We start from the raw sequence: 23,982 nt of genomic DNA on the forward strand, positions 1-23,982 counted from the left end.
AAAGAGAGAAACTATCTACCTTAGAGCGAGGCTAAACACTGTGAAACATCCGACAGCTAATTTTTCAAAAACTGGAATGTCAGTGAGAAAGACGAAAATCTTGCATTAGTAGTTAGCAAACAAACGCAACTGCAATGATTTGTCAATCAACCACAACAGTCTGCTAATTATAAGAATCAGAATGCAGAATTTATTCCAAGGATACTTACAATAATGTAAGAAAGAAGATGAATATAAAATTCGGGAACTACAATCCTGAGATAATTCGGAAAAGTAAAAACAAACGGTAGGAACGATAACTGTCGTAAAGTGATACATGGCGGTAATCAACTAAACAGTTAGTAGTGCCTGGTACGAAGTTAGATTTAACAAACGGTAAAACTTGAATAATTTTGTTTGAGTTGCATTCGTGTCTCATCAAAGTCTAAAGTGTTGCTTATACACCAGTACCTGTCATTTGGAGAAATCTTCCCGTCTTAATGGTTACCATGGAATCATCCGAAATGCAAATGACGACGACGCTCAGTTTCCTACCTGCACAGCTTTTGACGACAGAACCTTTGTTCACCCAGTTGGGAAAACTTCTCTTTCCGTAACTTAAATTTCTAAATAAATTGCAAGGGCAAGAGAGAGAGAAAGAGAGAGAGAGAGAGAGAAAGAGAAAGGGAGAAAAGAAAATTTCAACGAATGCAGCAGTGACAGATCCATATAAACCATTTCAACTATGAGATAGGTATGTGTGATGGACATGTACGTATGGTGACAATCATATGTTTGAGGGACAGACGTGAAATCACCTGCAATGAAATAGACAGACAAAGAGATGAAGTGACAAACTTGCAAACCAACAAATGAACAGAAGAAAGAGAGACAGAGAGAGAGGGAGGGAGACGGTCAAATAGGTGATGTAGTAAATGAATAGCAAAAGAAGGAAGTGGTCATTTCGGTGGATCTCATGGTTAATTAGGTGATAGTAAATTACTGAAGTGAATTCTAAATATGTTGAAATTCATAAATTACTTTAAAAAATAAGGAAGGATTGGATTTCAGGAGAAGACAATATTGACTTTTAATCTTACAAAGACCTTTTTTAAGTTCGTTTAAAAATTTTAACACAAAACTTAATAAACAGTAAACATCAAATGCCTATGTATCACGTACGTTAAAACAAATTAGTCACGAGCAGTATGTTGAACAAACAGCTGTCTTCGTGGGAGATGGTTGTACAACACTGAATCGCAAAACAGTCCTAAAAATTTAATTTACTACTAGGATAGACTGAAACAACTACTTTGGTTTTATAACCACCGAGAATTTTACACTCTTTTTTTCCACGAAAAGAAAAAAGACAAATAGCTGATAGTGAAATAAAATGTCAGTGGAAGATTTCAAAAGATTAAATAAAATGAAGACATCAAATTTGCAACAAACTATGAATATTTCACGAAACTTTAAACAATTTTGGGCATTGCTAGGAATGCGAAAGAGAGACAAAACTGTGTTCATTTCAGTGTTTCAAATTCAATGTCGTATAGTAATTTGTACAGCCTACCAATAAGCATTCTTTGGACATTAAGTAGTAATCAAATTAAAAAAAAAGAAAACAATTGTCAGTAATTTGAATTTAAAATTCGTCGTAATCATTTAGGCATGATATTAGAGTCCTTTAGAAGCGATTAAAATAAATTGAATAAAATATTTGAACACAGCAACTTGTTATCTGATAAAAACAGTCAGTCATGCAAATTGCCTTTGTAAGAAAAATTTTTGTCTCCAACGAAAAAGAATAACAGAAATATATGTATATATATATATATATATATCCATCAATGCATATTTTTGAATGCTAAATTTTTTTCTTAATAAATTTTTATGCACAGATATTAATGTAGAATTAAGTGAGTATCCTGCACTAAAATTATATTGGATGAAATGAACAAAAAGATCCAAATTTTTGATATTTTGAATTCATTCCCAAGAATCTGTTTTTCCTTCCCTTTCATTATTCCTTTCCTTACTTTCTCTAAAGAGCTACAGTTGATATCTTTATGGTCTGGACAGGGATGAATCGTATACTGATATCTTCTTGAGAAACATTTAACCAGCGATATATCTCAACTTGGCTGCAGATTTATTCCAAACTTCCTTTTATCACTTATTCATCCAGTAGGTCATCCTGTCATAACGCTGACACAGAACTATGAGAAATCTCTTCCCTTCTTTAATGATTTAAACCAGTTTGTTTTGCAAAAGTTTTCTCTGAAAGAAAGCAGCCAGTCATGCCTAAAGCGGTCATTCTCAATATTAAAAAGAATGAAATATGTATAATAGAAAGAAAGCAGATGTTCTTAATGACCGCTCTCTGAGAGACAGAGAGAAGGAGAAAAAGAGGAAGAAAGAGAGAACCACAGAGATGTACTTGGCAGTTCATTTTATTTGTCCTACGAACGAAAAGATGAAAAAATGGATAAGGGAGAAAGATTACATCTGTATTGAGTGAATAATAGAAACATTTGCTTCCATTCTTCTTCCACTCATTACAGAATATCAGAAAGAGGCAGCAGAGGCGGTTTTGAACTAAAAATGAAGAGACAGTTGTTGAGAGAAAGAAAAAAAGACGTCGAGAATTCGCGAAATACTCCAATCAACGATTGTTACAATAAGCAATAACATGTACTTGTTGTAATAAGAATTGTCCACACTTATTGTCATCACTTCTGCTAACTTCTGAAATTGAACAGGTTGAAAAAAAAGAAGTATTTTTGAGAGCAATAAGATCTGTAAATTTGTTACAAAACAAAAATATCAAAGGTTAATGGTATAATCTTTGCGAAACAATAGAAAAATTACTTTGTTCCTCGCCATCTTTCTCTACTTTTCAACATTTGCAATTTTTCACCAATTCCAATTTAAGAATTTATTTTTTGATAAATTAAGCCGTTGACAGTTGTTTTTGCTTTATGAGTTGATCAAATGAATTTCAATCGAAACTATCCCTTCCATAATATTTCACAAGAAAAAGTTGCTTCGTCCTTAAAATTACCCATCACAAGGTCAAATATAACAAGTGAAGGTAAGAAATAATGAAACTGGAAACACTACTGTGGGGCAAATCATCGTTCCATAATTTATTATTTCCACTTCATAAAGCAGTTGAAAGTTCTCGCCGCAGAGATGATAATCAATTTAGATCTATTCCGTTCCAAATTTTTTTATCCTTCAGCAATCATACCATTATAACAACTATGATTATCACAATGATTCGGTTTTTCTTGTGGCAGAAATGTAAAGTATCTGCAATCTAGCTGTAGTAAAAAACTGTTTGGTCATTAATCAATGCTTGTTGAGTATACCGGAAAGTCACACGAACTTAATCAACTTAATAAACCATTTTCTCAAAAAATTATAAGTTAACACTGAAATCTATCAAAAAATGCAACTGAAATATCTATAACCATTCATCCCAATTGTTACTATCGACCATAAAATGTTTTACTAAAATATTTTTTTAAAATAATTCCACATTTCTCTCGTTCCTTCTCATTTTCGTATTCGCGAGCTTACTAATTGGAAAGAAAGTAGAAATTGGATTTTTGAATCCCACATAAACACTGTCATGCATTGAGAAAAACTTTCATTCAGTTCAATTCATTAATAGTTCAGCAGTTGGAAGTTTACATCCGAAGTAAACATACAAAAATGAATAGTATGCGGTGGTGATCTTTCCGAGAAGATGCACCAAATACTTGAATTTTACCTGTATCCTACCTGTATCTCTAGCATCAATACGTTTTCTTATATGAGTAGTTTGAAATTAACGTCCATTCCAAAAGAAGATTTCTGGTAACACTAAAATACCGCTGCACATACAAATATTTTCCAAAGTTCACCAGGAGCTAAGAATATGGTAATTTATTGCGATAATATTAGCTCCGCGTTTCTTTGAATCTAACAATCTACCTTTCTATTCCGCTTCAACTTTTGAACAATTTATGCCGTAATAAGCGAGGCAAATTGATCTGCCTGAAAATTTTATTTCTCTGAAATACCGTTTCATTAGAAAAGCAATATGAGCACGTTTGACACACCCATCTAAAACTTTTTAACTTTCGAAGAAATGAAATGAAAAAGATCAAAACTACTTTCTATGCAACTAATGCAACTTTCCACAGTAACTGGAGTTGTTTAGTTATCAATGAACTTTGAACGAAGTTAAGAAGTGGAAACAGTAATTGAAAATGAGAGAAAAACCGAAGAAATGATGAAGTAGAGAGATTTAATTAAAGTTAGTGAAGGTAAGAATCACATTAGCAATGTGTAAAATGCGCTCCATAAATTTATGGATGTCCTCGTTACCACCATGATGCGAGAAATCATTAATGTGAAACGTGTACTACTAGAAATGGAGAATAGAGTGTAAAAGGGTAAATTTACTGCAAAGAATGGGAAATAGCAACGGGGAAAGTATAATAGCATGTGATTCACCTTTACTTCTTTCTCCTATCTTTTTGTTAACATTTTGCAATGCTCCAAAATAATATTGGGTATAATTTGAAATTTATCAATTTCCTTATAAATTCAGATCATCGGATCACAAAAAAAAATCTGTTTTGCGCTCACTTGGAGTGGAGGAAAAAATGAAGAGAAAAAGCAAGGGAGGAAAGAAAGAGTAAAATTTAAAAAAGATTTCAAACAGTCTCTGTGACAAGAGCTTAACCAAACCTCACTACTTGAATTCCTCAGAATAAAGTTGTCCCTAAAATGAATTTTATTTCATTCAATTTTGGGCGAATTAGTTTTACGCGTAAGATGTCATTGAATATGCTCATCATTCATTGGCATGACAGTTGCGCGGATAAACTAACTGTAATGTAATAGTGTGTGGAAAAGGATGATGACGAGATCACAAGCAATCATCTCAACTGATGAATAGACGACAAAATAATCGATGGTACTAGGAAAGGAAACCGCGTAATGAAATATCGGCAAAAATAATAGCTTTGTTGGAGAATATCTTAACTAATATGGAATAAAGAAAAGAAAATTCCTAATATAGTGTGGAGCATATGTTATATTAGAATAGCGAACGGAAATCGATCAACTCAATATTGTAAAAAACAACAACGAAAGGTCAGAGGTTACAACTAGTGCGCCAGATGTCACTCCTCCCCATTGTAGTTCATACAGCATGTTAAAACTCTATGTATGTTTGAACGGATCGATATCTTAAGCAGTATACCAGGAAATATTTGTTATCTTTGCTTCAGAAATTTCAATATTCCTTTTGTGTCAGAACAATTTCCAATAATTTGAGCCTAGGTGGAACAGAGGAAATATGATTGTTCCTTAATGTCATACTCATCCAATACAGATAGTTCTTATCAGTGAAATCACATTCTTATCTTTTTTTTTTCGCTTTTACCGAATAAAAAATAAATTTTAACTTGAAGTCCAGACATAGCGTCAGTTCAGTTAGATCTGAGGCCTTTTCCCAATTTCTCTCTCTTTCTTCCTCTCTCTCTGTACTGAATGATACAGTAGTCTTTTATTGATAAAAAAATTCCTTAAAACCTCAGTTCTATTTATCACCATTCATCAATTTTGATTTGTTCGGTTCTAACGGAATTCCCTTTTATCATCGGCAACTTTCTCGTAGAACGCCCTACTCTCACATATAAAAGGAAATTTCTCAAATGAACGAATGCAAAGACGGCAGGCGAAATGGGCTCTTTGTGCCTCGTTTTCTCAAATTTCATCATTCTATACCAAATGGTAGCTGGAAAATTCTTCTTCATTACATTTCGAGTAAATTAATTAAGACTTTCGCTTGCTTTACGTTAAGAAGAGTGAAGTATTTCATCGACCAAAGCACTTTTGTATTATATTAGCATTAAAAAAGAAGATTCTGAACTACAATGAAGCAATAAGTGCAACTGTAAAATTCGATATTTTCAGTTTGTTATTGCGATAAAAATTTATGGCTGATTGGTGTAAGATTCATGCAAAATAAAGGAATCAGAGCCTTGGTCTTCTGATGTTTACAACAAGCATCAATTATTATTCACTCATGCAACAACATGATGCTAACGAAGCATAAATCCATGCCGATCGCAGCAGCTATTCAAAGCTCATTTCATTGCTTATAATCATTTCATGCTATTCCCAATAGCTTTAACGGCTTTTTCATTGAACATATCCTGCCCACATTGTTAACTACTTGTCTCAATTAAAGATTCTGGGAGAGTATCGCCCACTTTGCTTGTGAAAGAATTTAACCATTGTAAAAATTGAAGTTACTGGCTCCTTTAATTGTTCCTGCGAACACACATATGCTCGTTTGCAATTCTCTCGTCTCGTAACTATCCTGGGATTTATTTGTGCAGCACCTGTATTAGCAGAAGGAAAAGCTGCAACTTCTTTGCTGCAACATCACAATAACATTCATATGCTTCTCTCTGTTTCCTTTCAAGTTAAATTCATTTTTCTTCGCTTCACTTCAATCAATTCATATCATATCCAGCAAATGCTCTGTTTTTGTTGTTCTTTCACATCTTCACGATTTCATGTTTTTTATCATTACATTTCACTATTTAAGCTTTGTGAGATTTATTTGCGCTCTTATTCCAACTTACTTAAATGTCGTCCTGAAATCTAAACCGTTTTTCAGATTCTTGCACTTCTTATTAAGTCTTTGAGATTGATGATAGAAATGTGCTTCATTTAGTATTTGCTATTTTGTTACTTAAAAGATAATCGAGTTTGATTTAAGTTTGATAGTCGATTCTTGACATTAAGTCTTACATGGATTGCTTTTGCTGATTCCATTTATTTGTTTGATATTAATGTGTAAAGGATCGATGCAAATGTCAAATATGTCAAATATTGTTAGAATTTTATAATTCATAGTATAGATTCCTAAACATGAACCGGGAAACGAATATCCTATACCAAAGCTACCTGTGCTTACAAAGATAATTAAGTGTGGACAACAAATTGCAACGGTTGAAATATTGAACATGACAGTTCGTAATGGGACACGTACTTATCAGTGTTGAGTCATTAACTTTTAATAATAGCAAGAAGTACACACATTGTAAATATTTGGTTTTATTACTATGAAAAACTGAGGTTGGTAATAAGTATGACTTCAGATGACAACAGGATTAGTTATAAAAAGGTTAAAAAAAGGTAACGAAGTTAATCCTTAATCGTAAAGCACGTGATGCCAGCTAAAATGGTATTAAAAATAAAATCTAAATTAAAAAAAAAAAAAGAAAAAAAAGAACAAAAAATGCTGGTGTTTGAAAATTGGAAAAGCGCACAGGTCTTTCAGTATGTGGAAGGAATGCAAAACTACATTAGCAAATTTCAACAAACTTGGCCTAAACAACGTAAGCAAGAATGCTATAAGGAGAGCCGGAAACCAAAGCAGCTCTTCTGTTCTGTTCTGTGATAGAAAAAGATCAGAAATACCTCAGTCAGTGGATTGAAAAAAGCAAGAGATATACAAATATAAAATAATAAGAACTGATATAGACTTCCAAGGTAGAATCTTTTATCGTATATCTTACAGAATCTTTTATCTACAATCTTTTCATTTTAGTATCGTATAGTTATGGAAATTGCTTTATGAAAAATGTGTGTAAAATGCTGAGAACAAAGCTTAAATAAAAGATAATATTTGCACATTTCTCTTGAAAAAAAAAAAAGCTTATTTCAAAAATTCTTTATCATTGCAAATGATTAGAATATGAAGTGAAGAGTTAGTCATATTTTTCCAAATCGATTTTCGGATTCGGGACGGATCAGTTCACTTATATTGTAGTTAATTTGCAATAATTTTACCTAAAATGTTATCAGGCAAATAAAATGCTATCAGCAAATACCAATTGTTATGTGCAACAAATTAAAATAGAACTGACAGCAAGGTTTCCTTCGACACAACCTCAGTTCAAAGGAGCATAAATATCATAAATAAAACTAATCCTTCATCCTTGCTTTTCAATTATATGTATGGTCATAATAACTTTCTAATGAACATTTTATCATCCTAAATTGGAATCATAATATCATAGACCTAAATTGCGTAAGATAAATGTATCCATATAGTGCTCAAATAATTCATATTTGACGTATGGATGAATTATTTAACAATAATGAAATGTTAGGTCACAAAGTAATAGCAAATGGACTGATTTCTGCATAGAACAAAGGCTTTAATTGAACTAAAATGATATATAATTATTGTTATCATTATAGTTTATTGGAGATTTTGGCTGCGATTTTCATATTTTCTAACTGGAAGTGCTCTTAGAGTGGAATTATTTGTTATTCCATTGGCACTTACATTACACTTTCCAAATGGCATTTTTAAATAGAGATTCTCACTTCCATGAGATTTTCATTTCCATCTCTTTTTTTCAATTTTTAAAAATATTTTCAAAAAAAAAGTGAAACAAAGCTTCATTGCTGGAATTAGAGAAGGATAATGATATTTTGTTACGAATTGTAATGGCTAATTTTGCATTAGACAAAACTATTTACCACTTTGGGTTAGTATGAATCAAAATTTGATTTGAGACAGTGTATCTAATCCATTTCATCCTCTGAATAAATAAATCCATTGAGCGCTATTCACAGTTTAGATGGCGCTGCTGTGATGATATTAAAGATGGAAAAAGTTTTGTCGATGAAATCCATTGATGTGCGAGAAGGACTGGTCGAAGAAGAGGAAGGAAATGTATGGAGCATTTCACTTTCTACACCAAATTTATGATCCATTCCGTTTTGAAGGCATTTTAATTTTTTTTTATGACTCGAAAATCAGCAGTTTTTTATTTGCATTTTGTTCGTTGTCACAAAAAGGCTGCAGATGTATTAAATAAAATATCGCCCGTTTTTTTTATAAGTGAATAAATGATTTTGCAAACTTTTAGCATTACTTTGTTGCTTTTACCTCTGTGATACTCGATACTTTATTGTATCTGATGAAGACCAAAAACTGAAAAATTACTAGAAAACAGTAGAAAATAATTATACAGCCACTATAGCTTAAATCTTTTAAACGCAATTTAAAGAAAGTGTTCTGAGAGCTCGCGATGTGTTTAAATGAGGTAATTTGGAGAATAGTTTTGGAAGAGAAAGTTCATTAGGATAAATTCTTGTTTCCTTGTTCGAACAGAAAAGAGTCGAGAGCAATTAATATATACTTCCTCACCATTTCCATTTCATTTTGCTACAATCAGCGCCACACCAACAATTTATGACTTGCTTGACTCTCAGTCGAGAATAAGAACGTCCCCTCGCTCCGTTCACAGTCGCTGTTGACCACTGCAGTAGTGTGTGTGTTTTCGCTAGCAGCACCATTTTTTGTCGGCTCATCTATGTATATATATATATATATATGTGTGTGTGTGTGTGTGTGTACCTATGTGTGATAGTGGTATGTCATTTTTGGTAGAATATCTCGCGAGAGCGCAAGTGCAGCTGAATGAGTGAAGGGGTCAGTGAGATTAGGGTTGTGCAGGAACAGCACATAAGTCCATCAGCGCCGCTTTGTGTGACCTTCGTCCACTACTGCTGTTGGCTGCCATTGAAGTGGAACTTCTCCCCAACACTTCTAATAATATCATGTTAACAACAATATGGCAGTGCTAGTTGTGCAGTTCTTAGATAGAGAATCTCACTGAGCTGAGTAACAGTGCTTGATTCCACTACGGTATGATTTGTAGACATCGACAGTCTATCACTAACTTATGGCTCAGTGCTTTAAGAAACATCATTTTAAGTTTATCGGATTCGGATTAGCACTTCAGCATCAATCCCTTTATCATCTTTTATCTCAACATTACTTCCTCTTCATTAGCCTTTAGAAATCTTTAGAAACTTCTTAAATTCTGATGGAGCAAATAAATCATTGTGTGAATGTTTTGTCTCCAATTTTCCACTATAAGAAAACATATAATTGCTCAACGCCATTAGAAATACTTCTTCACACTATTTTTCATTTTCGTTCCAATAAAATTATCTGCTTACAGTAACATTCATGTAATGCAATTACACTGTTCTGCACAATGTTTTATATATTTTTAAATTCATCAAGTTATTGTTTTCTTTCCCTTTTTTAAATTTCTGAATTTCGACTTTTTAGGTTTAGCATGATTTGTGTTATCACTAAAAAAAAAATTTTTGTATGGCCAGATAGCGAACCGAATCAGCATAAGATATATATCCTGCACAAATTTCAACGGATATTGAACAGTAGTGTCTGCGTGATTTTATCTACTCTAAATTATGTGAATTCGTTTTATCGCTTCGGATCGACCTGCTGTAGTTTAATTCATTGCTATCTCCCAGAAGAAATGAAGTCTGTTCTGAAATCCACTCAATACGTTGTGCAAGAGGATAAAGTGAACTGGTGTATAAGACCACATTAACTTCAACTTACTCACTCGTTACTTTTCTAAGATTTAGAATTTACTGGTATTCTCATAAATTCTTTTCAATATTCAACTGAAACTCAAACCATTATAATAAGGAGAAAGGACTGTATGAATAGTCTAGGGATAATGTACACATTTTGTTGTTCCTACACATCTAATTAAAAAATAAGTATTCTTGTCACAGCAAATGTTTCAAGAATAGAACAGATAAGCAAAAACTCGAAAACGTGAGAAATAAAAGTTGAGAATTCTCGAACAACGAATACCTTTATTTTGAAATTGAATTTTTAAACTTACGGTCATTTTTGCATTTTTTTAGTATGATTGCACTCTTTACAGAAAGGAGTTCAAAAAAAGCATTTATCTAAATTTCACTTTATTCACGTGTGAATCTAGTAATCCGTGATACTGCTCTACTATCAATTCACGTCTCTTCATCAGCGTCTGTAAATTACTGATTCTATCAACAAGGTTTCCATCATTCATAAAGAAGACAAGCCCAAGCCTCATTATAAGCCCAAGACTCATTTCACTACTCAATAACAATGCTTGATAGTAGTAGTAGCAACGAATGCTTCTCGTTCGTGCTGAAGTGATCATCAGCGCCCGTATCCTCCAATCTGCCATCCATCCATCCATTATAGACTTCATTAATGTACCATTGGTAGGAGTCTGCAAAATCCGGTGCAATATGTTTGACTTCCTGTCTGAGTCGTACATAGTTATGTTTTCAAATTGTTTATATATCATACAGATGATCTCGCTTCTCTCATAGCTAATAATTCCTGCCTTTTGCCGTTATCTTCTTACTCAAAAACATTTGTCACTGACAAGGACAACAGTGAAGATTTCAATTGACTGCTCCAAGAAAACCTTATTAATTTTGTAAACTAGTGAGCCATTAGCTTGTTTTCAAATCACCAAAAAAAAAAAAAAAAAAAAGAAACCATTAATTCGGCTATATTATGATTTTTCTTTCTATTTATCCTGAACTTCGACCTCAATCAATCAAATGATCAAAGTGTTCACCGATTGGTTGTCTTGATCTCTTTTCAGCCATATGATTTATGTTGTATTTGTATATGTAAATAATGCGTTGGTAGTGAATGACAGACATTTGGATTACTGTTCACGAAATTACTTTCCGTTTGACTGTCTCCTCAAAAATGTATTTCCATAACATTTGAAAAAAAATTGCTTTGAGAGACTGAACGCACTGAATCTGTACTTTCGTGTTCAGTTGTTCTCATCCATTGCATATTCTCTCATTATTCCTACTTAATCACCGGTGTATCCGTCCTGATCCCGTTTCAGGTATCTGACATGATGATATATTTCGGTTGACTTGCGCTTCACTTCATTTCACTGCCATAGTCTATGCCTCTCAAGTTGGTCGCTCTTTGGAAGCCATTTTTCAGTAATTTGATTGCACTTTGTGCTCGTTAAATTTCGGAGTCTTTCACTTTTTTTTTGAGGCTTTCATTCTCGTCCGCTTTTTGCTTTTTCACATTTTCTGCCACTATCTCTCTTGCTTTATAACTTTTTTCTGCTGCTCGGAAAATTTCATTCCTTCCTGTTGTCCTCCTTTTATCCGAATTTGCAATACTCCTGGCTTTCTTTTTCCGTTTCTTGCACTTTTTCAGCTTGGGCCTTTTCACTGGTGATGTCATCACTGATAATATTTTGTCTGCATTGCAGTTATCATTATCTTACCACTATATATCATTATCGTTATTATCATTCATCATCATGATTATAGATTTCACAGTCAGCAGTAGTACTAAGAGATGAACCATAATGAAAAACATAGCTTTCTTAAGTTATGACGACTGGAAGGAAGTAGTAGATAAACTCAAAAAGCGACTGATAAATTTTGACGCGATTTACCAAATTAATTTTCAATAACTTTCACGTTGGAAAATAATATATTTCGAGAAGGCAAAGGAAAATTTCTTTTTTCTTATTTTTCTTTAATTGAAGAATGAAATAACGATTATTTTATTATTAAATGACACATTATTGTTCTCCACATCACCATTATTATCATAGATATATTTATCACTGAGTATTGCGATCAACACTGTTATAATTATTATCGCCAAATGTTTCCAGCACTTCTCAGAAACAGACAAAATTCAAATCAAGCCTGAAGATCAATTCATTCAGATTTACAGTTGCTAAGTCATTATCCGAACAAATCCTCAGGCTCACTTCGGAATATCTTAAAGGTAACACAAAGAATATCCTCATAACTATTTCTTCCACTTAAGTGTTGAGTTCCCATCACTATAGAAACCTGTCGAACTAATCAAAAGCCTCCTTCCTTATTGTTCCATGTTTTTAGTAAAGCAGTGATAACAAAGTTAGATGCACATTTAATTTTAAAAGAGTGAAATGAAATTAAAAGTGATACCTCATTTTCGATTCAATATGACAATATGTAGATGTCCCCCTCTCAGCTGCTCTCTATTCCATCTTTTTTGTCTCACTTTGTGGAAGTGAAGAAATCGTAGCACAATATGCTGGAGAAGAAAAGGTGCACTGGAGATCAGGTGAAGAGAAATGTATCTTACTGCTCCACTACTATTTCTTTCCATCATTGTCATCGTTATTGTCACCAGTGAAATCAATGTCATCATCACTGCTGCTATTTACTCATGTTTTAAATGATTTAATGCTTTTTTTTATTAATAATTTTTCTAAAGAAATTAAAATTTTGCCATCTCTCTGCTTGTTTACATAATATTAGTTTTTCGAATTTATTCATAAATTCTATATTTATTGCTACGATAACATTTGACTGTTTTCGAAGTATGCAATGCAGTAACTGAAAAGTGAGTCACCAGTTCAAGGGTCGTGATTTTAGGATAGATCAAGGACTTTCCATCGGTATTCCTTTCCCAGAAGCCTACGCAAGCATAGTAATCTTGCTATTGTACCGTGCTTCAACTGGTTCAGAAAATGGTCATAAGTTACAACGTATTTCAGAAGGAGTCAGCTAATGACGATCTCTCAGTCGCTAATTTGACTTCATTAAATGAAATCACTCAACAGAGTTCGGATGAGATTTTATCATTTTCCGATGCTTACATTTCCAATACTTATTTGTGGACGTTGAAGACTTTTTTGCGTGTGAGCAGAACATTCTGCAACAGTGTGTTTATTTATAATATCTTAAAATGGATTTCTTTGAGGCTTCCCTTGCACGACTTTTGCTGAAATCAAATAAAAGTGAGATACGACGATTATCTGATATGCTGGCTTAAGCAATTTCTTTGTGGTGATTTGTTGGAGGTCATATATCGAGAACACACTCACACATAACATGTTTTAATAGCCAGTGGACGAAAAATAGCCATAAGCTGTGCAGAAGCAAACGAAGAGCAGAAAATGGTGCGAACAGTTACAGATAAGTTTAACGGTTGGCGGTGACAACGACGAGGACCGGTAGAAGAGCGTATCGACGAGGATGGCCCATTCTTCCCTTTTCTCTTCCCCTTGCTCCCTCCCTCACCCCGCTTGATCGATCTGTTCAGATCGCTATCCAATTCATCTTTCCTCATCATATGTACCACCAATTGTGGGTGTGTTGTGAAGTGCTGAGTGGATGTTAGCGAACAGAAAGGATTGTTATATGATGGTTCTGTTGGTGCCGGTGTTGGCATTGGTATTGGTGGTGGTGGTGGTCGTGGTGGCGGTGATGGGGAGCTGGTGGAGGGATAGGGTAGTAGACCTCTACTTCACATCACCACTACTACCATTACTGCTACGACAGTTTTGTTTTGCTGGTGGTGGCGATAGGGATGACTGACCGTTTCGTTACTGTCCCCTCTCCGAAAAATGGAAAGAGAGATGGTGTACCAACCTTACACACTCCCTATGTTCTGAGGTTGTTGGTCCCTTCTCATTTCTGTTCATCCTTCCCTCCTTTCCTTCATTCTCTTTAGTTAGGGAGTAATTTCCAGCTTTTTGACATATCTATTCCCTCAGTCCTCCTTCCCTTCCTCATAGATTTATTTCATTTTATCTATCTCTAAATGACTTCTGTTAACGTAGCAGATGAGCAAAACCACTACACTTCTACTCTACTCATTCACATCCATGTCATCGTTACCGCCATGTCACCCTGCTGCTCTCTCTGTTGCACTGGAGTGGCGCTAAAAATAGATTTGTATGAATTCGCACTTGAATAGTTCTGATAGCTGATTCTGTCACTTCTGACGTTAATGTGATACGTTGTACTCACGTGTATATATATATATACTGTATTCTAGAGTTTATATATATATTATGCTATTTGTTGATGACTGAAAGGTAATACATGACGTATTCCATTGGAAGTATAACTTTGTATGATATCCAAGTACTCACCAAACGTCTGCTATGAAAACGTTTAACGTTTGAGACAAGCGTTTCAAAAGAGCACTTTTCAACATCCGTAATTTTCTTTTTTACTTACCTTTCCATTCAGTCACATTCCTATATGTCCTCGCAGTACATAGTTTACATTTCCATCATTTATTCTGATCCTAGCGTATTTGATAAGTTGATGAGTCAGACAATAAAGATGCTTTTTATTGACTGAATGGACCTTGGAACAAACCAACATATATATATATTCCTTATTCCGTTATGTTGTTTATTTCTCCTAATTTATCCCCTCAGATTCGCTTTACACTCTCTTCCATGTGTTAACACTTGGTTCTGTAACTTTTTCTTATGTTTGTTGTCATCACTCTCACTAGTCAAATAACATGATGTCGTTTCACTAAAGCTGGTTTCTGCTTAGGTGCACTTGTTTGTTTACAGCTTTAGCTCAAATGATGCCGAATATTTGACACATTGATATTCATCTCGTCGCAGACATTTGCGTCTTGTCTAATGTTGATAATGCGTAAGCAGTACCACTCTCCCGGTCTGAAGTGTGTTGTTGTGAGGAAGGATTCACAGAGTAGTGATCCTGATCAACCTGGCATGTACAGGATGGATGCAATGAGTATAGCAAGTACCACTGAGCAGCAGCAGGATAGCACATCATATTGACATGGTAAATGTGGTGGTGGTGATGGTGGCGCGGTGGCTCCCATCGGAGAATATCATGTGGGAGTGAAAGCAGCAGTAAGTATTTCAGAAATGCATTTGTTTACCATTGAGAGTACTTGATGTGATGTGGGGCGAGTAGGCAAGTACAGAAGAGCAGGGGGAGGCATGAAATGCTGCGCATATGACGAGAGATGAGCCGTTTGTCTAAGTGTGGCAAATTCTTTTTTTCTCTTTTTCGGCATTTCCTGTCCTGTCTTTTTCTTGCGAGAATAATCTCCGAGAAGAATAACTGAAAAGGAAGCAGTAATTATTGCTGGCGAGAAATATCCTTAATCACAGTAAATCATCTTGATGATTATGATGAAGAGAAATTGCGCAAGCGCCTGTGAGATTTATAAATCATCAATGTCAACCACAAATTTAGTCTGGATTTAGGAGTGAGTAGTGACAGTTACATATTTGTTATTTGATATGATCAGCTTGAAAATAACTATATTTTTTTTCAAGAAACTGATGAGTAGAAACCATCAGTTTCAGGAGCAATCCGTTGTTATCTATCCTGTCAACACTCCTGGAAAGTATACGCAGAAGATGTCGATGTCCATTGAGGATGATATGTTCATTCTTTGTTTGTGAGCATACATTTCATGCATCCTGTACTTCAGTATTTTGATGCCAGTGCGTGTACCCTCTTTCTTTTAATTTAAATTGATTTCAGTGTGAAGAATAAAATACGAAATACTTTCTGCCTATTTTTGCACGTCCCATTGCTAATACACTAACTTCGAGCGTAACTTAATTTCCTTCATTGCCATTTTTATTACTGTTACACTTCCACCTAAGTGCCTAGATATCTTTATGTTCCCATGCTGCAGAGGACGGTCGCCTGCATGAAGTTACTAAATACCACGTAAGTAAATTTCGTCTCACAGTGCAGTACTGTACTGCTTACCAGTATTGACAAGTATAGGGATATCGACTTATTTTATTAATTACCTGAGATTGATTTGAGGTTAAATTTTTGTTTGTTGTTGATGTAGAACTGTTAAAGGAATCTTAAATATAATTAAGAGACTACCGGATAATTAGACTGTTCGTCATCACCCTTAATTCAAATTTTTGCTTTTGAAAGCTCATTTTGCGGAAAAATAAATCTTGGCGAAAAAATGTTTCAACACTAAATAAGTGCCAATAATTTGTTGCATTTTTCAGACAATGATAATATCAGCTATTCCGGAATCCTGCTCTGTTTATTTCTGCAAATTCTGGATTTGCCGTTAAGGAAGGGTAGTGGAAACAGAGTGCTGTTGCGCATGTCATAAGTTTCGGGTAGATTGAGAACATGTTTTCTCACGAATTAGTGAAAATTTCATGACGATCTTCAGTATGATCATTTCATGCAATAACAAAATATCCGGAGAGTTGATAGTATTCCGTGAACTGTTCAGTTAATTCTCAATGTTTCATCAAAAGCCTTTTGCAGAAATTTACAGCGGTATTTAGGGTGGCTTTAACGACACAGTCCTGCTTCCAATTTCGGTGATTTCAGTGATCAAAGTTTCTTCCATTTTACATGTGTGAATAGTCCATCCTTATCATGTATTTGTATCATTCGACTTTCATCTTTTATAGGATACTTCAGTTAGTTTTTGATGCATCCGCGTTGGATTTCTTGGATTTATATTTCGAAAACAGATCACAGATTGGAAACTGGTTTTATAAATGCTATGTTAGCATTTACATTAGTCTTTTGTAATTTAAATAGGAATTGCGATAGTGAGTAAAAACTAAATGTGGTGCAGATTCATGTGATCTGTAGAAGTCTGTTAAATTCCATGGTAGTCACGTTACGTTGCCATACGCTTTTCGTCGCTCTCGGGCTTGACAAGGTTATTTTGGAAATTTCAGACTTTTATCCTTTTCTCTGTTGCAGACAGCTCTAATGATGGCGAACAATCAGCGCGGCCCCTCCCATACTACTACAACTATTTTGCCCATTTCCTTCTAATATGCAAAATTGATCTCGTTTTCTATTTGGGATACTGATAAATTCGTGCTTGTGTAATCCGGTTCCTTGGAGCGGAAAGCAGCTGCTATCATTTGACTTTTAACTCTTCATCAATTGTCATTGGGAGATTCTTACGATTTTCTACTTGGCTTAAAAAGAGAATTGGCTAGCGGAAGGATTTTATACAAAGTTGAGAGATTACAAAACAAAAGAAGAAGAGTGCTAAATTGAAGAAGAAGCGGTCTCAAAATATCGTTCAAGGTAGGTTTGTGCCTGTCTGTTTTGAACTTGCATTATGACCATATGTGGTTGGTTAATTCAGGAGATACTAAATTTGTTGTCTGTTATAATCTTTGTGTACATCAGTTTGTTTCGAATTTGAGGACATAGTTCAATGTGAAGCTGAGAGAGAGGTCTTAGAGTAGGTAGCCTGAAATATCTTTATGAATGTAGTATCTAAGGATGGCTAATTTGGCTTAAATTTTTTCGATTATTTTATTGCTGTGTTCGTTTTTTCCATTATTTACAGTAAAAGTATTGGTTTTTTCTTTTTTTGAATGTTTCAAATCAAAGTCGATTTTGATATTTGATTCATTTTTGGTGGAGACTGAATCATGGAACTAAAGGGATTGGAAAGTTCAAGGTGTTTTGACTTTGAGGATGAGGTATCTCATTCCAAATATTAATAGTAAGTAGGTATTATCAAGATGTAATTTTAATTTCTAATAAAATCGTAAAAAATGTGCAGATAGCTTTCGGAATCAGTTATTTTTTAGAGGGAAAGTTAAGCCATCAAATAAATCACCTGTAGAGGTAATCAGTCAAAAATTAATCACTTGATTATTTACTGCTTTCATTTCTCAAAAATATTTCTGTATGTTGAAGAGAAAGGAAATGAGATGAATTATCGGTTTTGCGCAGGCACTGTTGATGACTGCGTTAGTTTGAATGTATATTTGTACGGTATGTATGAGTAGATGTATTCATGTAAATATATAATCATTTCACTGCAGATAAAAAGATACCTTAGTACTAATAGTAATAACCGCAAACTTTATTAAAAATATATGCTTTTGTGCTTTTCGAATTATTTGTTGGGTTTATCGTTGTGACTCTTCAAAAAGCTTTATCAACAATTATATAAATTACGGTATTTTATCGGATGCGGTTTTGCTGCTAACATTGATTTTAATAAGTGTTGAAATTGAAGAAATCAATTCTTTTCACTTGTTGTAATAACATATATTTTTTCCAAATAGTGATAAGGTAGTGGAATTATTGATAATGATGATAGAAATGTCTGGTGATACAACAAGGCCGACATTGACAAATGATGACATAAAAGATAAATGTAGTGGAGAGTTAGGAACTCAATTTCTTACTCACTGTCTACTGTGATATTCTAAGAATTTAATAATGATAAATGTGGTGACCAGTGGAAGATTAAGATAACATTCCTTTTTTCTGGAATCATTGTTGATATAATAATGTACAACTGTGAAAGCGTTAAACGACTGTGCATATTACTATTGTCGCAGGGCATTTGGCTGGTAACAGTTAATGGTGAATTGCTGTGCTAGTTGGTGACAACAGCAGAGCGATTCAGTTTTTTTTCCAGCATAAAAACTTTGTAATTGAGTATGCTAGTGTTTGCGTTATCTTTTTACAATGACTGGTGATAAAGAAAAGGAAGAATGAATGAATGAATACCTGAAATAGCAAGTAAAATAACGTGGCATCTTTGAATGGAGTCTTCAGCATGCAATTAGTGCGCGAGATGTTTAAATTTTTATATGACTCCATTGAGTATGCTCCGTGGCTAGTCCAAGGATCATATGGCCAAGTCAGCAGTTGTCCTCTTAGCGTCTAAGGGATGGATAACTTTTTGAGTTTAGTGAGATGATCTTGCCTTATAGAAGTAATCTTTTTCATAATAGCAGCTGACTGGAAAGTGAGTGCTAAGCTTTTATGGAATTCTGAAAGAAACCTAAGCCTCATTCGCAGGTGAAGATATAAACCAATAGCAAATGAAATGGCCATGACAGTAAAACTAAGCAGTGGTCTTCGAGGTCGGCGATAGTGGTAATGATGATGATGATAATAATGATAATGAGTATTGGTGGTTGATGATAGTGATGGCGATAGTTTTGGCTCTCTTGAATGTTTTGATATGAGAGAAGACGAATCGATTTCATTGAATAACGAAGGAAAAGAAAATGTGAAGAGTAGGAGACAGGCAGAGATTGAGGAAATAGCCGCCTAACATTTCTTCTTTGTGTCCTCCATCATTAAAGTTTTTTTTTCCCACTCAGTGAAGGGAAAAAAAAGAGGAAATTTTCAGTTTTTCTAATGGCAAAATGCAGAAAGAAAGAGGAAAATAATAAGAAGAGTATGAAAAGAAGTCTCATGCATGTATAATCCCTCTCTATCGAGTAATACTTTAGAGTGATGTTTGTTCCCTGCAATTTTTTTGTTTTTTGATTGAAATCATATTTTGCAAATTTTTGATTTGTTAATATGAAGCACTTTTTAATGATACGGTTTTTACAGATAATGAAAAAGACACATCAGTGCAGAAAACTTTTATGCTTTTAAATTATGCAGAAAATCTACATTTCCGTTCATACTGCATGTGTGCTGCATGTTGCAAGAGATAAATAAATAATTTCTTAAATACAGAGATGTAATTCTGTGAGATTGATGTTTCATTTATAATAACAGTATATCTAGGTTTTTGTCATCGATATTCGAAGGATTTTTATTGATGAAATATAATCTACATTATTGAAATGAGACTCCTTTATGAGTGTGAATTTCTTTTTAACAAATTTAAAGAATTTGACATACATAGTTTGAGTGATTCTATCTCATTCCTGAAACAGTTTGTTTCCTATTCCTTCCTTTATAAAATTCTGAATTCAAGTTTGATAGCTTTTTCATCTCAGTGATAATTTAATCAGCTAACATAATGCAATTACATTTGTCCCTTCCATCTTCGAACCACTGATGAATCAAACAGTTATTGCTAAGATCTACATTAGGGAAATCGCATTTTGTAGTGAACAGATATAAAATGAAATGGGAATTGGGTAAGTGACTTTAATGCTGCGAAGGACGTTGTTCTTTGAGTACATTTTCAAACTTGCGCCACCGATTTAAGAAACTTTTTATTTTTTAAAGTATTTTAGCGGCCAAATTGTATTGCGAAATTATATTCCATCATAAAGGAAATTTTTATTATTAACAGGCTTATATACTACCGCTATTGCTGCTAATTTGAAAATTTTGGAGGTATAATCGTACTTTTCCATTGCGCTCAAAAATGAATCGTATTTCGAGATTTATGACTAGGTTGCGAACGAAACAATAAAAACAATACAAGCAAGGCATTAGCAGCTGTAATCATTGTGTAGTATGTAGAAATCGATAGGAGGTCATCCAATATCTAAATTGTCACAGCAAAGACATCTCCTCTTTAAAGATAGCAGCTTGGACTTTCATCTGGTCGATAGAACACATTAACGACTGGATAAAAGATTCACGAAAAGTGGAGCACAATTATCAATTTTACGAAATCTTTGGAACTACACTATCCTTTATGACCAGATCAAATTCTGCTTGTTATTCGGATTTCTCCTGTGAAGTGAAGCCCTCAATGTACTGCTAACATCACTTATATAATGACTGAATAGTCCAGAATCAGTTAACTTAGTGCACATTCAGTTTTCCTTTCAAGGACAACCCATTCTTTCATAAATATGCCCTTGGTTCCCTATCGAACTGCATGAACACACGTGATAATATATTACGGGGCAGTCTTTGTCATTAATTAACTGATTAATGCGACATCGTAAAGAAGTAGTGAAAGGCTGAACATCGATTCTATTCTTTTTATATAGACTGTTTGACGTTATTTAAAATCAATCGATAAGTCTGTTTCCAATGGTTTTGCGTTTCAAGAATAACAGCAGGCTTTTATAACATCTCTGATGAGCAAAGCACTGCACTTCTGGTCACGACCGAATTGTGCTTTTATATCCAACATCTCAGTCATTTGACCCATATTATAACAGCATTCCAGATTGTTTTTTTCAGCAGTCAGATATCTAATTCACTTTTTTCACTTACTCTTTGTAGTATTTCTGAATGATTTTTTCTGAAATCTGGCATTCATGTTGTAAACTTTCTTCTGCTGACACATATTTTAGGAAGAAACATATTAAGGGCACTTAAGACTAATGAAAATCATAGCAGCCGATAAACTGGACTGAGAATGAATGCCTTATAGAATGAATAGCAAGTTGCATAAACAACTTTACATTGATATATTAAAAATTGTTGACTTCCAATGCTATTAATTTTCGAGCTCTTTTTAAATGGACTAGTGAAATTTCATTTCTTGGCATTTTTCTTAGTTGTTTGATTGTTAATAGTCACTGGTTCAGTTGAAGGCCATTCTTTCCATAGTGAGTAATGGCTTAATGTCGTTTTCGTGTTACTTTGATATGGGTGGGATTTCTCATCCACTTAATGTAATGTACCATGAGTTGCATGCACCATGCGCTTGTGTATATTTGTGTTTGGATGTGCTAGGACACTTAAATCGACATAAGTCCCGCAGTATTCTAAGAACAGAATTGCATTCTTAAATTGACGGAAGGGGCAAGTGAGAGTCATATTCTTCACTTTTGTTTTTTTTTCAACTGCATCATGATCAGAATTTAACATTTTTTTTTTTCGAAGTGTTGTTTTTCTCATCCATAAAGACGGCAGATTTTTGCGAGTCGAGTATAGGTCAGAGAGACTGAAGATTTCTTAGATATTACTGTTCAACACTCCTTTCTCATGCATTTGAGAAAAGATTCATCACATTGTTAGCATCTGAAATGTCACTCTGACAACAAAAAAAGTGGAGTCTTTCATGTTTGTCGTGTAAAATGCGTCTTGTTTAGTTCTTGAACCATCATTTGCCATTGCCGAATTTCGGCGCAGGTATTCTGACTCATTGTGATGTGTGAAAATGTAAGAAATATTTGAAGCAAAATTTGCCAACTCTTACTGACATTTATCGCCCCAAGCAGTCTCAGTACGATTGTTTGCCAATTGAGGATGTGGTATGTCTCTTCACTTTATATATAAAGTAAAAATATACCGATATTGATATTTCTATTGTTCATTAGTAATGCACTATAGCTTTATCATATACATTTGAAGTTAATATAATGAAGAATAAGAGGTAAGGAATCATTATTGGTTTGTTGAGAAGGAGGAAAAGGATTGTGGTAAATGCTAAATGCTAACTAGTGCCACCACTAATAATGCTGGTGCTACTATTGCTCTTGCTTTATTGCTACTAACTCTCTAAACCAAAGCTTATAAAAGGGCTTTAAAAGCTTCATCGAACATTCAAGATGCAGAAGAAAAGCAAAAGAGGTTTCGGACTGCTCCTTTTGATGAAAAGACACGCACATATGCGACAGCGATTGGTCGTTATCCGGATGGGATGTTTGTCTGAATGGTTGGATGAATGTAGAATTTTATAGAACGGGTAGATATCAGTCAACCAATTTATTTATCTGTATAGATTGGTTGATTGATTGATTGAAAAGTAATGTAACATGCTTTTTCCCTTTTCATTTATCCTCGTACATTTCTATACTTCAGGAAATAGCGTCACTGCTGTTTTGACTATATGAACCCAATAATATGAATATATATATATATATATAATACTGATAATGACTGAATAAGAATAGTGACAAGGATGAGGATGACTGTAATGATGATAGTTTTGATAACCATCCTAACCTTAGTTATGATAGTGATGTTCATCAATATTCACGATTGGTGCCTTCTGTAATTCACGATTGCTAATTTACGACTTATTGATGCTTTCTATATTTTTGTAATGTATCTGCTCTAGTGGTAGCCAAATATTAATAGATGGACATATGAAAGAAAGGAAAAGAAATGAAAAAGGAAATATAGTAAAATGATGGTTGCTTCGTGAAGAGAGTAAAGACTTACTCTTTGTAAGTAATTGTTGGAAAGGATTGCGTGATGGAAAGAGTTGGCATCTGGTATATTGCAGTGTAAGCATAGTTATCATGATGACTTGAGACGGAATCATTTTGAATTCTATGCAATCATTGCTTCTAACCAGAAGTTTTTAAGGAAAAAAAATTTCGGTTTGCAAAAGAAAAAGCACGTTAAAACCGTTGCGCTTCGCTTGTAACCAGAGTGTTTGAAGAGTGGAGAATTAGTTAATGCATTAACACAATGGACTGTTGTTGCTAGCATTTTGCATGAAGCCTTCTGCCTTATGAAAAAGTAGTAAGAGGATACTGAAATAATTACTTCACCCTTGTAAATAATACATTCAACGAATCCGTGTGTCATCTTCCGATGTTCCTTTGTCCTTTTTCTCTCCCGTCCAGCATTATTACATATGTCGACAGCACAATCCAACAAAGGTTAATAACAGGTGGT

The 23,982-nt window shown here is 34.1% G+C and overlaps 2 protein-coding genes across 2 annotated transcripts; one reads left to right on the forward strand and one right to left on the reverse strand.

Annotated features, from left to right (window-relative positions):
- Positions 1-5,721: 5,721 nt before the first annotated feature.
- Bm14257 (Uncharacterized protein) lies at positions 5,722-5,985 on the forward strand (the record flags this gene model as incomplete). The annotated part of the gene is made up of 2 exons (XM_043076812.1): positions 5,722-5,805; positions 5,956-5,985. The coding sequence occupies 2 exons, from the start codon at positions 5,722-5,724 to the stop codon at positions 5,983-5,985; spliced, it is 114 nt and encodes a 37-aa protein (XP_042932746.1).
- Positions 5,986-13,756: 7,771 nt separating this feature from the next.
- Positions 13,757-14,360, reverse strand: Bm18169 (Uncharacterized protein; the record flags this gene model as incomplete). The annotated part of the gene is made up of 2 exons (XM_043076813.1): positions 13,757-14,177; positions 14,308-14,360. 2 exons carry the CDS (start codon positions 14,358-14,360, stop codon positions 13,757-13,759), a joined length of 474 nt encoding a protein of 157 aa, XP_042932747.1.
- Between the last annotated feature and the right edge of the window lie 9,622 nt (positions 14,361-23,982).

Source organism: Brugia malayi (genome assembly GCF_000002995.4).
Source record: "Brugia malayi strain FR3 genome assembly, contig: Bm_v4_Chr1_scaffold_001, whole genome shotgun sequence".
Taxonomy (NCBI): Eukaryota; Metazoa; Nematoda; class Chromadorea; order Rhabditida; family Onchocercidae; genus Brugia; species Brugia malayi.